Source organism: Arachis hypogaea, chromosome 6, assembly GCF_003086295.3.
Source record: "Arachis hypogaea cultivar Tifrunner chromosome 6, arahy.Tifrunner.gnm2.J5K5, whole genome shotgun sequence".
Lineage (NCBI taxonomy): Eukaryota > Viridiplantae > Streptophyta > Magnoliopsida > Fabales > Fabaceae > Arachis > Arachis hypogaea.
This window is the reverse complement of record NC_092041.1, coordinates 106,376,355-106,390,832: the sequence shown is the minus strand read 5'-3', so window position 1 is coordinate 106,390,832 and position 14,478 is coordinate 106,376,355. Positions and strand designations below refer to the sequence as shown.

Below are 14,478 nucleotides of genomic sequence, written 5' to 3'. Positions count from 1 at the left end.
CATTACAAACATAACTTTAAAATCTTTGAATAAAGATTTATACAAAATAAATAGTGAACAACCAGGGTAACTACTAAAGTTGATCCAGAGACCTTTTTGTACACCTTTAGATTGAAATAACGAGAAAAATATATTTAGTGACGGAGGAAACTCAAGAAACTCCATCAAACATTCATAGGCTCATAAAAAGGTCATGAATTTGGATGCAGTTAGGAAGGAGCGCAGTTTAATTGCGTCAAAACATCGCATTCAAAATCTGAAAATGGGAACTTCAAATGTAACTCCGTCAGGCAGGAGTATACAGATAGAAGTGAACCCAGTTTCCCTTCCTCTCACAGACTCTTTCTTCACTGCTACAGGGAAGCAGCTACACGCCAACATTCGCACCATCTTTTACCAACCTTATAGAGTTAAGATCATGCAAAGACTCAGCAATACTGCAAGCCGAAGCACGATGCTTTACATCAACATGCACCCAATTATAAATGTCTTCTTTTTTAACCTCCACCACTTTATCTCTAGCCATCACCAAAAGAAACAAAGGAAAAAGACAAGAACTACTAACCTTTTAAAGTCATGTCCTTTTCAGCTTCAAACAAAGTTCAGTAGATAATTCGTGTCTCTTTCCAAAACAAAAATGGTAATAAAGAAACAAATAAAACTACTACATGATCTCCCACTAACTGACGGTTGGATTTGAAATTGTTCACTTACCATAGTGATGGGTGGTGGTGATCTTCTCAAAATAATCGCATGAAAATTTATTACAAGCCTCACACTTTTTCACATTCCAAAAAAAATAAAAAAATCAAGCTTGCCCCTGTTTACTGAAACGATGCACATTGAGCTTGGGGGCGCAAAGGATAAATACTAATCTGATGTATAACGTTGTAAAGAAAGCTCAACTTGCTAACAAGATAAGAGTTCAGCAAGTCAAGTTTGGGGGCTATGTTCCATAACCCATATACTTCGGATAAATAAGGTTATACCTCGGATTCTCTTTCAACAATTTCAAAATAAATAACAGTCCACTTTAAAAACTGCGTTCCAATATCTCGAACACACCCCAAAGATCAGAGATGGTGGTGAGAGATCGGTTACCCTAAACAACAAATAGCAGCACTAGCTTAACAAAAAGAGGCAGATCGAAAAAACAACTCACAATCCTAGTACTTTAGTTCTATTTTTCACTTTAATAGATATATTATTGACCTGGGCGTCGGAATTTTTTTTGTAAGTTTTTCCGACCGCGCTCGAGCTTTGAGGATTTCCCATTTCTGTTGCTCAAGAAGTGTTAAAGTATTCACCCTACATCAGCGATAAGTTATAACTCGGAATTTTCTTGATAAAACATATTCAAATAAATCACTTTGACATATTAATATTATCTTTTTTTAGTCATCACTCTTAAATCGCATCTCTAAATTGATTTTTTCATTTTGGTGTTTTAGCAATTTTTTCCTAATAAATTACATTAGCACTAAGCAATTTAACCTCGATATCATCATTGACTCATCCTTCTTTTTACTCCTCATAAATTGAATGCTTGTTTGCTTTTCTCTTTCTCTTCATATATTGCAATGGCAGGTTCAAACAGATCCTTCTTTGCCTTTTCCACAAAATAATTATAGTATGAAAGATACATCAACGTAATTCATTAATATTAAATTAAAATGAGGTAATACATTAGTATGGGATAGATATCATCAATAATCGTGAATGATGTCACTCTTTTTTATTCTATGTTGCAGACTCGGATTCTAACCTTAGCGGCTCAATAAGGAATACCACCCTCAAGTCTAATTCGGCCTCCTTAGTCCAAGAATTTGGGATCTTTTGGACCGCCTCAACTCACTTATTGATTCATGTTCGGATATGAATAGTATCTTTTTCATTTAGAAGAACTCTTAGATTGAGAAAATATTCATATAAGGAGAGTCATGGATTTCTCTAAACATGAGACACAAACCTTAAAACCTACTTTTTAAATTTATTTTGACTTGAGTGTTAGAATATCGTCACCCTTATTTTCCATTCATTCCACCAGGCGAGACGCTGCGAAGCTCGTCACCCTATTGAACCGAAGATCTTAGCTTATTATTCTATATAACTCGTGAACATTCTACAAAAGAAAATTATCATTAATAATTTCTGAAAAAAAAAAAAATTAGAAGTATTATTTATAATTTCTTTTAAATTTACTTTTAGTCAATTAAAATTGTTAGTCTTTACTAACAATTTTTTTAAATAAATTACTAAATTTTAGTCAATTAAAATCGTTACTAATCATTTCTCTTATTCAGCAACTATCTCATATTAATAAAATTCATCATTAACAAATCTCAATATTTTAGTAAATCTCACATGATAATCAATTTCAAAACATGTAGCCTCTTTTTTCTTATAAATCGCATCGGCTAGTTTTGATTGCTTTATGTGAGAAATTTCTTTTTTGCCATGCAGATTTTCAGAACTTTTTTAATATTAATTGAATTTTTGCGTTCCATTGTGATTTACTTTTAAAAAACCCTCAAATGTGAATAATATTTTATTAGAGAATATATATAATTAGATAATTTTTTTATTTACATAAATAAAAAAGCCTCGATGAATATATGCTTTTGGAAAGAAGTTCCTTTTATACTCAAGTGATTGTCTTATTGAGTTTAGCTAGATATGCGGTGCGGTCAAAATGTTAATTTGGTGAGAAATTGAGAATATTAAACTATCGGAAAAGCTCTGCATACAAGCCATTACGGCTTGTATGCTTTACAAGTTTATTAAACAATAAAATCAAAATACGCGCTGCTCCACGTACGTTGATTACACGCGCTATATAACATCCCGCGTATATCTAACTTCCAAATTTAAAATATTTGTTTCCTTCTTCGTTTTCATTATTTTGAGATTTGGTTGTTCTTCTTCTCGCGCGTCTTCCCTCATTCTTCTCCATCGATCTTTTCCTCTCCTTTTCTCACTGGTATGTTCTTCGTTTACGTTACCTTTTTCTCTCTCTGCAACTCGAGCTTCGTTTTCTCTTTTGATTTGTTGTTTTCTGAAATCAAAGTTTGAACTCGTTTTGAAGATAATGGATCATTCAACCTCAGATTGTCAGCTGAATCCAGGCGAAGTGGATTATGAATTTGAATCTAAGGAAGTTCCTGAGGTTTGATTTACAGTAATTTGTATAGCATTGTGTAGTTTAAAAATTGCTGAACATTGACTGTGAAAGTAACACGTTCGGATGTAGATCAATTCTTCTTTGGGTGTATTTTAGCTAGAAGTGTGGGTGTATCTATACTTTACTGGTTTTTTGTTATTTTTATTTGAGTTGTTGTTGTTCAGGTGTATTATATCAGACATGATTGGGTGTGTTTTTTGTTTTTGACATGGTGTATTCTGCAGCCTGTGTATTGACAGTTTATGGCTTTAAAGGTCATTCTGTAGTTGAGTTGTTGCGGTTCGGGTGTATCATATTAGACATGATTGGGTGTATTTGAATCATATCTATGGGTGTATTCACAGTTCTGACACGGTGTATTGTGCAGCCTCTCTCGGTTGTTGATGACGAGCTTGTTCCGAAGGTCGGAATGACCTTTACCACTCTTGAAGATGCCGGAAAATTTTACAGGAACTACGCCAAGGCTGCAGGTTTCTCTACAAGAGTTCGGTGCACAAATAGGAAGGGAAACGAGATTAAGAATCAACTGATTACATGTAGCAGAGAGGGAAAATGGAAATCTAAAATATCTCCAATCGAGAAGACCAATCTGACAGCCGGTTTAAACTGTCCTGCAAGAATTTATATACACACATTGAAGGATGTCGGTGCTTGGATCATTTCAAAGGTTGTGCTGGATCATTCACACCCCTGCTGTCCAAGCAAAGCAGAGATGCTCAAACAGCACAGGGAACTAAGCATGTCCATTCATCATACGATAGAGAATAACGATGAGGTCGGTATCAGACCAAGCAAAACCTACCAATCATTTGTTGCGGCTGCCGGGGGTCACCGCGAGTTAAATTTTATTGAAAAGGACGTGAGGAATTACATTACCAGGGAAGTGCGGAATGTTTCCGAACAAGAAGATGCAAAGGAATTCGGAATATATTTCTTAAGAATGAAAGAGAAGAATCCAAATTTCTTTTTTGAGCTCGAACTCGAGGAGGATCAATCGATTAAGCTGGCTTTTTGGGCCGATGCAAGAAGCAGAGCCGCCTTTGAGTATTTCGGAGACGTCATTTCATTCGACACCACCTACAATACAAACAGGTAACAAACTGTCCCTGTTTATGATGCTAAATTAATTTATTTTTACGAATCCGCGGCAGAGGTGTATATTGGCTGTTTCATTGGGTGTATTAGAAGTATTTGTTGGGGTGTACCTAATGATTTTGCATTCTGGACCATGGTAATTTGTTTCAGGTATAATTTGGTCTGTGGTTCTTTTGTCGGGGTGAATCACCACGGTCAGTCAACACTTCTCGGATGCTCTTTGATGAAGAACGAAGAAATTGAATCATTCAAATGGTTATTTCAATGCTGGCTTCGTTGCATGGGAGGAAACGCTCCGAAAGGGTTTCTCACCGATCAGTGCGCATCAATGAAAAGGGCTTTAGAGGCCTGTATGCCCACAACAGTTCACCGCTGGTGTATTTGGCACATCATGAAGAAGATTCCAAGCAAATTAAACGGGTACAAGGGACATGCCGATATCGAACAAGAAATGAGCCATGTTGTTTGGAACTCTCATAGCAAAGACTCATTCGATAGGAATTGGAACGATTTTCTGCTAAATTTTGGTCTTGCGGACAACAAGTGGCTTTCAGATAATGTTTTTTTAAAATCTGCAGCAGAGGTGTAAATTGTACGTTCTTTCGGGTGTATTTTATAGTCTGTGTTTGGGTGTATTATGCAGATCTGTACGAAGACCGTCATATATGGGTTCCTATCTATCTGGATCACCACTTCTGGGCAGGGATGAGAAGCACACAAAGGAGCGAGAGCATGCATTCATTTTTTAACAAGTACATCACCCGGAACAGCTTGCTTATTCAGTTCATCAAACAGTACGATAATTGCCTCGGAAGCAGGGAGCAAGCAGAGAGAGAATCAGATGCTGCAGATTTTCATACGGTCATACCGTGTGCAACCAAATCCTCCATTGAAGCTCAGTTTCAAGATGTGTACACTCATGCAAAGTTTAAGGAAGTCCAAGCGCAATTCAGAGGAAAGGCGAATTGCATCACCAGATTAAAGAATTCCGCTCTAGGCTATTCAGTATACGAAGTTGTGGAACAAGTTTCCAGCTCAATATTCAACAAGTTCGCGGTTACCTACGACTCAGTTGCAACCGAGGTAAAATGCCAATGCTTATTATTCGAGTCGAGAGGGATACTGTGCCGTCACGCACTAAGTGTGTTAAGCTTCGAACAAGTAAGCCAAGTGTCCCCTAGATATATACTGGAACGATGGAGCAAGAAGGTAAAGAGGCGACACACACACATCATGAGCAGCCACGACGAGCCACTGATGGAGCCAAGAAGCAAGAGGTTCAACCAATTGGTTTTTCGTTCGCAAAATATTTGCGAATTTGCCTCCGAATCGGAGGAGCTGACTGCAATTCTGCACCGTGCGTACGATAACGCCATGGCCGAGATGGAAGCATTAAAAGCCAAAAGGAATGGGACATTTTCTTTATCCCACGAAGACGCCAACTTGGAATCTGTTAACGAGCTTCAAAGCCCGCCAAGGATTCGAACAAGAGGATGTCCAAAAAACAGACTAGGTTCAAAGCTGGAGAAACAGATTGCAAATGCCACAAAGAAGAAGAAGACTAAAGTTTTAAGCAAGGTAAAAGTAATGTTCTTTAAATTTGTGGCGATTGAGTTTATTTTTCTCGTTAATAGTTTAGCTAATGCGTGAGTGTTATATTCAGATAAACCTGTTTGATGCTGCATCAGCGGCGCATTCAAATTGCAGCCAATATCAAGGACACGTTATAAATTATCAGTTCAGGGTACCAGCAGCAGGGGATAACTCTTTGGGTGTATAGTTATATAGAATATGGGTGTAAAAGCACTGTTCTTTTTGGGTGTATTTTTGTTAATTCACAATTAATATATAGACACATATATAGATACATATAGAACAAAAGCTGTAAAAATTCACAGGTTATGGGCGTATATTTCATTTGATGTTTTTCTTCGTATTTTAGTACATGTAATTCATTCATTTTGAATACAGCACAGACATTTGGGTGTATATTTTATTCAATCTTGGGTGTATTATTAGACTTGCGTTGGGTGTAACGGTTTATAATTTGCGTTTATATATGCCTTGATTTTTTGCTTCATATTTTAACACATGTAATACAGCTTTTGAATACATCACAGGCAGTTTACCAGCACAGATAGTTTAACTATGGGAAAAAATATACATGGAATAGAAGTTGTTGATAAATGGCAAATATTTACATCATTTGTTCAATTTACAAACTACCCAGCAGTTGGATTACCCAGTTTCTATATCAGCAGAATTAATCTGACAAAACGGACTCAATAATACAGAGGATGGCTTCGACATCCTTATAGCACTACTCTCTCTAATTGCCCGATCTCTCTGTTTATTCATCTCACTGAATAGTATCCGGGAAGCATACTCCACTCTATAGTGGTCCACCTCCTCCTACAATTAAAAAGTATGTTATGTTTAAACAGAAATATTAATTCAATAAAGTAATACAAAGTTATATAGTTCTAAAGACAGTTACCTGTGGCCAATTATCCCATTCATACTTCCCCTTTTTAATATTTTCTGGCTCAATTAACTCCATCCACTTCATAACGTAGATAGCGCAGTCATAGCTGAAAACGAAGAAAATAGATTACAAATCTCATCTACGAAAGTTTAATGTTTAGAGTCACAAATTTATACCTTGATTTTTGGCCTGATATTTTAACATATGATGCTTTAATTTTCTTCTCGTTCTCCCCTTTCACCAGAGGTTCCCCGCCAGTATATGTTATCAATCTTCAAAATACATATCCCTTAAATACCAAAACAAATCAGTAATACACCCTAATGAATGAACAAGATACACCCAACTGAATGCACAATATACAACCAACACAACTAACGAAATAGACCCATCTATTAAAGTAAAGAAGACAGAGGCAACTTACAGTGAATTTATTAATGTCCTTTCTCTCATCGCTTGGAGCTTTTTTGTGTAGCGGGTCAAGTATTTGACATTTCCGCTTTGTTGTATTTATCAGCCATAACCACCAATGCCCCGAGTGGCAAACAGGAGCAAAAATCTGAAGGATTGCCACATTTCAACAGTGTGTTATTTTATTTGGCATATAAGTAAATAAGCAAACTAACAAATTTAGCAAATGAAAACTTACATATGGATGCGAACTTAATTTTTTTCTATCTATGAAGGGAATGAAACTCGGGTAGGCTTCCACCCTGAATTCCTTTTTCGTTTTCGGGGATATGAATTCCCCCCTTGGGTGATCTGAAAGTGCCATGCTCTGCAAGAATTGCGAAACAAGAAATGAAATACTGAAAATACACAACTTACACCCAATCGAACCTAAAAAATACACCCACATCAATACAAAAAATACACCCAAAGTTCGTAGAAGTAACACTTACCACAATATCGGGGGGGGGGAGACAGTATATTTGTTCTTGAAACCTCTTTTCATTTTTCTGGTTTAGGATGAGGCAGATGGCAGATACAATCTAGAAATATATGCCGAAATCAATTTTAAATTAATAAACATTGCAGTTGACTTTGGTGTAAAAACATTAATGTTAGTCTAATATTACCTGAGATTCTATATCACTTTTTTCCTGGAGGGATGCAAGGTGCATTCTTATCAAAATGTATTCTCCTTGTCCAATCAGAGTGCAAATCTCCTCATACTCGTCAGTATTGCCATCTGCGTCTTCCTTCAGTCTCGTCCCCCAGATGTAGCACTTTTGTTTCATATCATCTGGAATTCGATTTATTCCTCCAGGAGTTTCAAACTTTGCAGAACTTTCTCCCCCAGTCTCCCTCTGAATTTGTGGACTTTCGACTTTTCCCTTCGCCGCACTGCTTGCTAATTTTTGGACCAAACTGTCTAATTGTTCTAGCATACTTGCAGTTTCTGGAGATTTTTCCCTTTTTGTCTCCTGCGTTGACGCCCCCTCCTGGCTTGAATCAGTCAACCCAAGGCTGAATGATGGCATCCCTGGATCTGTTTTAGGAACATAGGTTGCTGTCCGTGCCATCATCAACAGGGCAGCAGCGTCTTCTGCGGCTGGATGACTGCGTCATGATGTATAACAATAAGAGTAAGAATAAGAATATACGGATGATAAGCAAAGATTGATTTTAGTCTGATGAACTTACATTTTAGTTGGAGCCGGGGGAAGCATGGGTGTGGTTTCTTGAAGTTGTTTGGGGGGTTCAGGAGTGCTGCACAGTTACACAAAATTAATCATGGCGTAAAAAAAAATTGGTCAGGAACAATATACACCCAAACTGTTAGCAAATATACACCCAAACTCTAAATAAATATACACCCAATACTATTTTCTTACGTTTCTCTAGTCCCTTCAATCTGTAGCATAGGGGTTGGTTCGAAATCTGTGTCAGTGGTTGTTTGTTGGGATGCCGGCACAAAAACCTGGATCGGGACTCTAAACAAGAATAAAAATGAAAGGTTAACAATGTATTTGAAAATAATAAGGTTATAAGGTTGAAATATTCTTGGAAAACTCACATTGCAAGCACTTCCGACGGTGTTTGTTCCCTAACAACCATCATATTCGAATCAGTCGGAATCAACCTAAAATACACCCAAAGAAGGTCAAAAAATACACCCGAACAATTCAAAAAGAAGACGGGCTTTGTTTTTTGAGAACTTACATACTTGCAGTTTTTGCTTTTTTTGCTGCCTTTTTTTTCTTGAATAAAATAATAAAGGGCTTTTTTTTCTAAAAAAAATATATACAGAATTAGAAGTAGAAGGTAATAGAAGAACAAAAGTAACGGTTATTTGAAAGAGAAATTACATGCTCTGTGACGGCTGGTTTACACTACTCTATTCTGTGCGTCCTTAAGAGGAAGGATCATCACTTCCCAAGTTCACAGCCGGTAGTCTAAACAGATTTCATGTTATTCAGACAAAATAAGATACAGGTATAAAATACACCCAAATGAATGCACGAGACACAACCAACCGAATGGACAATATACACCCAACAAAACAAACGACATACACCCAACTTGATCCACAAAATACACCCAAATGGTTCACAAAATACATCCAAATCTCAAATAATAACAAGATTTTATTAAATAATAAAGCTTCTTACGTTTCAGAGGACACATAGCGACCTTCTGTCGATCGCAGGTCAGGTTGGTTCTCCCTGCAAAACAAGATACAATTATTAGCAAACAAAACACACCAAAATCTCAAATACACAGCCCAGCAAGACATACCCCTCTGCAGCAGATTTATCAATGTTTTCCCTTAGCCATTCATCGAGTTCGTCACTTGATATTTCATATCTCTCACTACATTCATAAAATAAGACGTTAACAAAAATAATTACGATGATAGACCGTAATATAGCTTACGAGGTACTGTACCCGTCAAAGTATTGATCTTTTTCAGGAGGTGAATCCTCCACAACAACTTTTTTCTTTTTTTGTTGTGTTCTGGGTGGAAAAAAAAAGAGTACCAATCAAAAATAAAAAATTAATTTTATCACAGAATATTATCCAAAGAAGTGCTTACTTTTTTGGTGTTGTTTTTGTTTTTTTCTTTTTCTTCTCCTTCTCCGCAGGTGATGATTCTTCGCTCCTATAAGTCAATAATAGACACTTCAGTTAATACACGAAATCTTTATAATGAAGCCAAAAGAAAGGAGTAATAATTTCAGGACATTACTCATCACTTGGTTCAAATTCAGATTCTGAATCAGAATCTGACTCCTCTTGCCTCTGCTTTCTTTTTCTGGAGTCCATTCTGGAAGGCAAACAATTGTCATTTAGAACATACTAAAAATACACCCAAATGAATTCACGAGATACACCCAACTGAATATACAATATACACCCAACACAGCAAACGAAACACACCCTGCTTAATATGCTACATACACCCAACGTGAACAAACAAAATACACCCAACCCGAAAAAGAAATTACACCCAAGTATGGTACTTACTTTTTCCCCTTTTTGCTGGGGTGTTTTCTTCCTGAATCCTCTGAGTCTTCTTGAGCCTTAGTTTCAGAGGTAGAAGTGTCACTGTCAGTAGTTTCTGTCTCCGAAGACGATGTTGGACTCGCCTTCCTTTTTTTTTGTTTTTTTGATTTCTTGTTTTTTTTCTTTTTTTTCTTTTTTTTCATTTTTTCTCTTGTCTCTGCCATCTTCACAATCCCCTGAAACATGAGATATTTTAGTTAGCAGCATTCGGGTAAATAAAATACACCCAACTTATTATGTTTACTTACCAAAATTTCCTCTCTTTCTGCGGTCATTCTTTCCACCAACTGCTCCTTAGTCCAGTTGGCAATCCAGGGCTTTGGTGGTCTTTCAGTCCTGTTCTTGCCTTTGTTTTTTGAAAGATGAAAGTAGATTATCATCAGGGCGAAGAGGCAGCCATTAATTGCCTTCTTCTTCTTCTCCTTGTAGTCTGTGATGCCCTTGATCATGAAGGTCAAAACATGCCCCCCCCCCCCAGCTTCTCTCCGATATGCCGTCCATCTTAAAAATTGGGGCCAGGTGCACGGGCGATATTTTGTTTATCGTCGTTGGCAAAAGGAATGCCATCTGTATGTAGAGGATGAATATCCTCTTGAACATCAGGCGTTCCTCTTCGTTGCCAACGCCGATTTCCATCATTTCATCGGTAAGACTTTTGAGGGTCTTACCCTGGAATCTTCTATAAATTATTTTGTCATCATCAGAAAGTTTCTTATACTCAACTTTCTCAGGAAATAGATCTCCTACAAAAAGGAAGACAACAAAGTATCCAAGTCGGTTCAAATACACCCAAGCATCAACTTAAATACACCCAAGCAACAACTTAATATACACCTATAATTTTAAGATAGTTACCTGTTGCATTGATGCCAAGCGCATGACCTATTTTTTTTTGGTGTTATTTGGAAAGAACCATATCCTGTCTTCAGTTTGTTCTCCCCAAGTTTGAAGTTGTTTGCCAGCTCCCTTAAGAGTTGGTGATCCACCCTTAGTGGTGGGATGTGCATCAACCCACCGAATCCAAGATCCCTCACAATGGCCTTCTTCTCCTCAGTCATGTTTCTGAACTTATCATTCAGGAGATGTGTGGCACACTTAAGGTCTTTTGTTTGGTTTCTTGCTGCCATTTTCTCTGAAACGAAAAATACACCCATATATATATGACTCAGATATACCCATTAATAACAATAAGATACACCCATTGATAACAGTAAGATACACCCATATATATGAGTCAGATACACCCAAAGATATCAACAAGATACACCCATTGATTACAGTGAGATACACCCATAGATATTATTCAGATACATCCATATAGATATCAGTCAGATATCACTCAACCATGCTTCAATATCAAGCCACATTACAAGATTAAGCAGTATACATCCCCCAATTTACGGAATAAACCCCCAAAAATCAACAAAAATAGCAGGAGAACTTAGAACAACAACGTAGAACGACGTAGAACTTAGAACAGTGTAACAAAGAAGCAAGAATAATAGTAAACCCTAGAAGAACGACGTAGAAGAAAAGTAAAATATACAGGAATCTTAATGAACTTACGTTGAGTATTGTTGCTTTGTTTTCTCTTCAGATTCTTCACGGAGAGTTTGATGGTGTTTTGATGGAGGTTTTGAAGAACGATTTGTATATTTTGAACTTTGATTTTCGCTCGAAAATAGGAGGGTTTCCTTGTTTTCGAAGCGCTTTGAGAAGTGGAAGAAGTGGAAGAGTCTGCCATACGTAACCGTTCGAGTGTTGAGCGCGTAATTTTGACGCGCCATGTTATTTCTCTTCATGTGCGTGAGTTCTATTTGGGCTGGGCCAACTTGTAAGCTTGTAAACTTATATGTGTAGCAGGCCCGTTAAACTATTACGATTTACGATCAAAAGTCAAAACACATTGAAAGAATATTGACTATACCAGGTGGCGTCTCGCACATTAATTCAACCACTACGAAATAATTAAAAAGGTTAGCTAATATTTATTCTAAAAAATATAAATTAAAATTATTAATTAAAAAATATAAAATTTAGTTATAATCATTAAAAATAAAAATTAAAAATTTTTTATTAATAATAATTTTAACATATATTTTTAAAAATAAAAATTTATATAATTATTTTTATATAGAATTAATAATTAAAAATTATTAAATAATAATTTATTTAAATATATTAAATTACTTAATATTTTTTATCTATTAATTATATATAAAAATTTATATATAAATAATATAATTATTTTTATGTAAATATTTATTATTTTTAAAATATATAATAGCTAAACTCATAATTAAAGATTAAAGTATTAAACAAACAAAACGGCACAATAATGAAGAAAGAAAAATAGAACACGACTCAATCAACCTCGAAAGAAAAATAAGAAATAGAATACCCGTAAAACAGGAAGTTATATATGCATCAAATCTTTTGGGTAAACAATAAGATTTGAAACCCTAAAACAATTGATCTAAAATCATTTGCAATTACCCATGGAAGAGCCTCACATAGCAGTGGTTCCTAGTGCCGGCTTCACCCACCTTGTTCCAATTCTGGAATTCTCCAAACGCCTCCTTAGTCTCCACCCACGCTTCCAAGTCACGTGCCTCATCCCCTCAGTTGGTTCATCACTCTCACCTTCCTCCCAGTCTTACCTTCAAACCCTTCCACCAACCATTCACCCAATTCTTCTTCCTCCAGTAAGCAAAGAGCACGTGCAAGCTGAGCAAAGCCTTGCTGTCCAAATTGAACTCAGCGTAACCCACTCTCTCCCTCACATCAAACAAGAATTGAGTTCCCTATGCTCAAGAGCCCGTGTTGTGGCCTTGCTTGTCGACGTTTTCGCACACGATGCTCTCCAGTTCGCCACCGAATTCAATCTCTTATCTTATATATACCTTCCACAAGCTGCTCTGATTCTTTCGTGGTATCTGTATTCACAAGAGTTAGATGAGATTCTCTTTTCTGAGAACAGAGACCCGGAAGAATCTATAGAGATTCCCGGTTTTGTGCCGATGCATAGCAGGGATCTTCCCTTTCAGTCCCGATCCAGCCCCGGTTACCGGAAATTTCTCGAACGCGCCGAGAAGTTTCAGCTCCCTGATGGAGTCTTTGTTAATAGCTTTCATGAGATGGAAGCAAGCACGATAAATGCGTTGCGAGATGAGATAAGACAAAAGAAAAGAAAAACCATGGTTTACCCGGTTGGACCGATCACGCAGAGCGGTTTTAACGGCCGAGAAAATGGATCCGAGTGCTTGAATTGGTTGGACGAGCAAGAACCAGAATCTGTGCTATATGTTTCCTTTGGAAGTGGCGGCACGCTTTCCCAAGATCAGTTGAATGAATTGGCGTTTGGGTTGGAGCAAAGTGGAAAGAAATTCTTATGGGTTTTGAGACCCCCTAACGATATAGCCTCTGCTAGTTACCTTGGAGGAGAAGCTGAAGACCCTATGCAATTCTTGCCACGTGGATTCTTGGAGAGAACCAGTAAGAAGCAAGGATTGGTGGTTCCGCTTTGGGCCCCACAGGTACAGATTCTTGGCCACGGTTCAACGGGGGGTTTTGTGTGTCATTGTGGTTGGAATTCGGTTCTTGAGAGCGTTATAAATGGTGTGCCGGTTATAGCGTGGCCATTGTTTGCTGAGCAGAGTATGAACGCCGTGATTCTAAGTGATGCCTTGAAAGTGGCGGTGAGGCCAAAAGCAAATGACAGTGGATTGGTTGAAAGGGAAGAAATTGCAAGAGTCGCTAGAGAGTTGATGGATGGTAAAGAAGGTATTGAAATTCGCAAAAGGATGAAAAGTTTGAGCATTGCTGCTGAGAATGCAATAAAGGAAGACGGACCATCCACCAAGACTCTGGCAGAGGTTGTTGCCACTTGGAAATGAATCTAGTATAACAACTTTATTTACAGCTGTGAATTGTGATACATGTACAACGAGTTAAAAGTAATGTAAATCCGGTTTCTAAGCCATGATCAAATTGGTTCTTCAATCTTTAGGAAAATTTTCGTATATAAATTAATTTTAATTATTATTTAAAAAAAATTAAATTAACATTTTTTTTAAGTTAGATCAAATTCAGATACACCGAGAATTAGTGAAACCAACCCTAATTTAGAGACTCAGTTCAGCCCAACTCGATTTAGTGCAAAATCAATGATGGCAAATCGATTTATCAGCAAAATAGAGGGCTCCTT

At 37.0% G+C, this 14,478-nt stretch overlaps 3 protein-coding genes across 4 annotated transcripts; 1 reads left to right on the top strand and 2 right to left on the bottom strand.

Moving 5' to 3' along the window:
* Positions 1–6,437: 6,437 nt before the first annotated feature.
* LOC112698287 (uncharacterized) lies at positions 6,438–9,012 on the bottom strand. Its single transcript, XM_072197532.1, has 11 exons — positions 8,928–9,012; positions 8,782–8,847; positions 8,600–8,698; positions 8,409–8,474; positions 7,841–8,324; positions 7,664–7,753; positions 7,411–7,539; positions 7,186–7,320; positions 6,938–7,050; positions 6,774–6,867; positions 6,438–6,688 (listed from the first exon to the last, which is right to left on the bottom strand). Coding segments are annotated over exons 1-9 (1,086 nt in total). The 5' UTR covers positions 8,930–9,012; the 3' UTR covers positions 6,438–6,688; positions 6,774–6,867; positions 6,938–7,035.
* A 61-nt stretch (positions 9,013–9,073) lies between these two features.
* LOC112698286 (uncharacterized) lies at positions 9,074–12,564 on the bottom strand. Of its 2 annotated transcripts, XM_072197533.1 has the most exons (10): positions 11,838–12,564; positions 11,127–11,403; positions 10,520–11,014; positions 10,233–10,447; positions 9,955–10,032; positions 9,802–9,867; positions 9,654–9,722; positions 9,504–9,578; positions 9,377–9,430; positions 9,074–9,160 (listed from the first exon to the last, which is right to left on the bottom strand). In XM_072197533.1, exons 3-10 carry the CDS (start codon positions 10,718–10,720, stop codon positions 9,118–9,120), a joined length of 801 nt encoding a protein of 266 aa, XP_072053634.1. In that variant the 5' UTR covers positions 10,721–11,014; positions 11,127–11,403; positions 11,838–12,564; the 3' UTR covers positions 9,074–9,117. The 2 variants fall into 2 exon arrangements, with proteins under 2 accessions (XP_072053634.1, XP_072053635.1); XM_072197534.1 differs by lacking the exon at positions 9,654–9,722.
* LOC112697380 (hydroquinone glucosyltransferase) lies at positions 12,517–14,261 on the top strand. Its single transcript, XM_025750523.3, has one exon. It carries the CDS (start codon positions 12,770–12,772, stop codon positions 14,165–14,167), a length of 1,398 nt encoding a protein of 465 aa, XP_025606308.1. The 5' UTR covers positions 12,517–12,769; the 3' UTR covers positions 14,168–14,261.
* The last annotated feature ends 217 nt before the right edge of the window (positions 14,262–14,478 follow it).

Bases quoted from the DNA above. Each gene is read 5' to 3' on its own strand.
- LOC112698287 (XM_072197532.1), bottom strand. The intron at 8,475-8,599 runs GTAAGAAAATAG...GTAACTGTGCAG, and splicing joins ATTGAAGGGACTAGAGAAAC to CACTCCTGAACCCCCCAAAC. The intron at 7,540-7,663 runs GTAAGTGTTACT...CAATTCTTGCAG, and splicing joins TCCCCCCCCCCGATATTGTG to AGCATGGCACTTTCAGATCA.
- LOC112698286 (XM_072197533.1), bottom strand. From the start codon at position 10,720: ATGATCAAGGGCATCACAGACTACAAGGAGAAGAAGAAGAAGGCAATT. The intron at 9,579-9,653 runs GTACAGTACCTC...TTATGAATGTAG, and splicing joins AAAGATCAATACTTTGACGG to TGAGAGATATGAAATATCAA. The intron at 9,431-9,503 runs GTATGTCTTGCT...CTTGTTTTGCAG, and splicing joins GATAAATCTGCTGCAGAGGG to GGAGAACCAACCTGACCTGC.
- LOC112697380 (XM_025750523.3), top strand. From the start codon at position 12,770: ATGGAAGAGCCTCACATAGCAGTGGTTCCTAGTGCCGGCTTCACCCAC.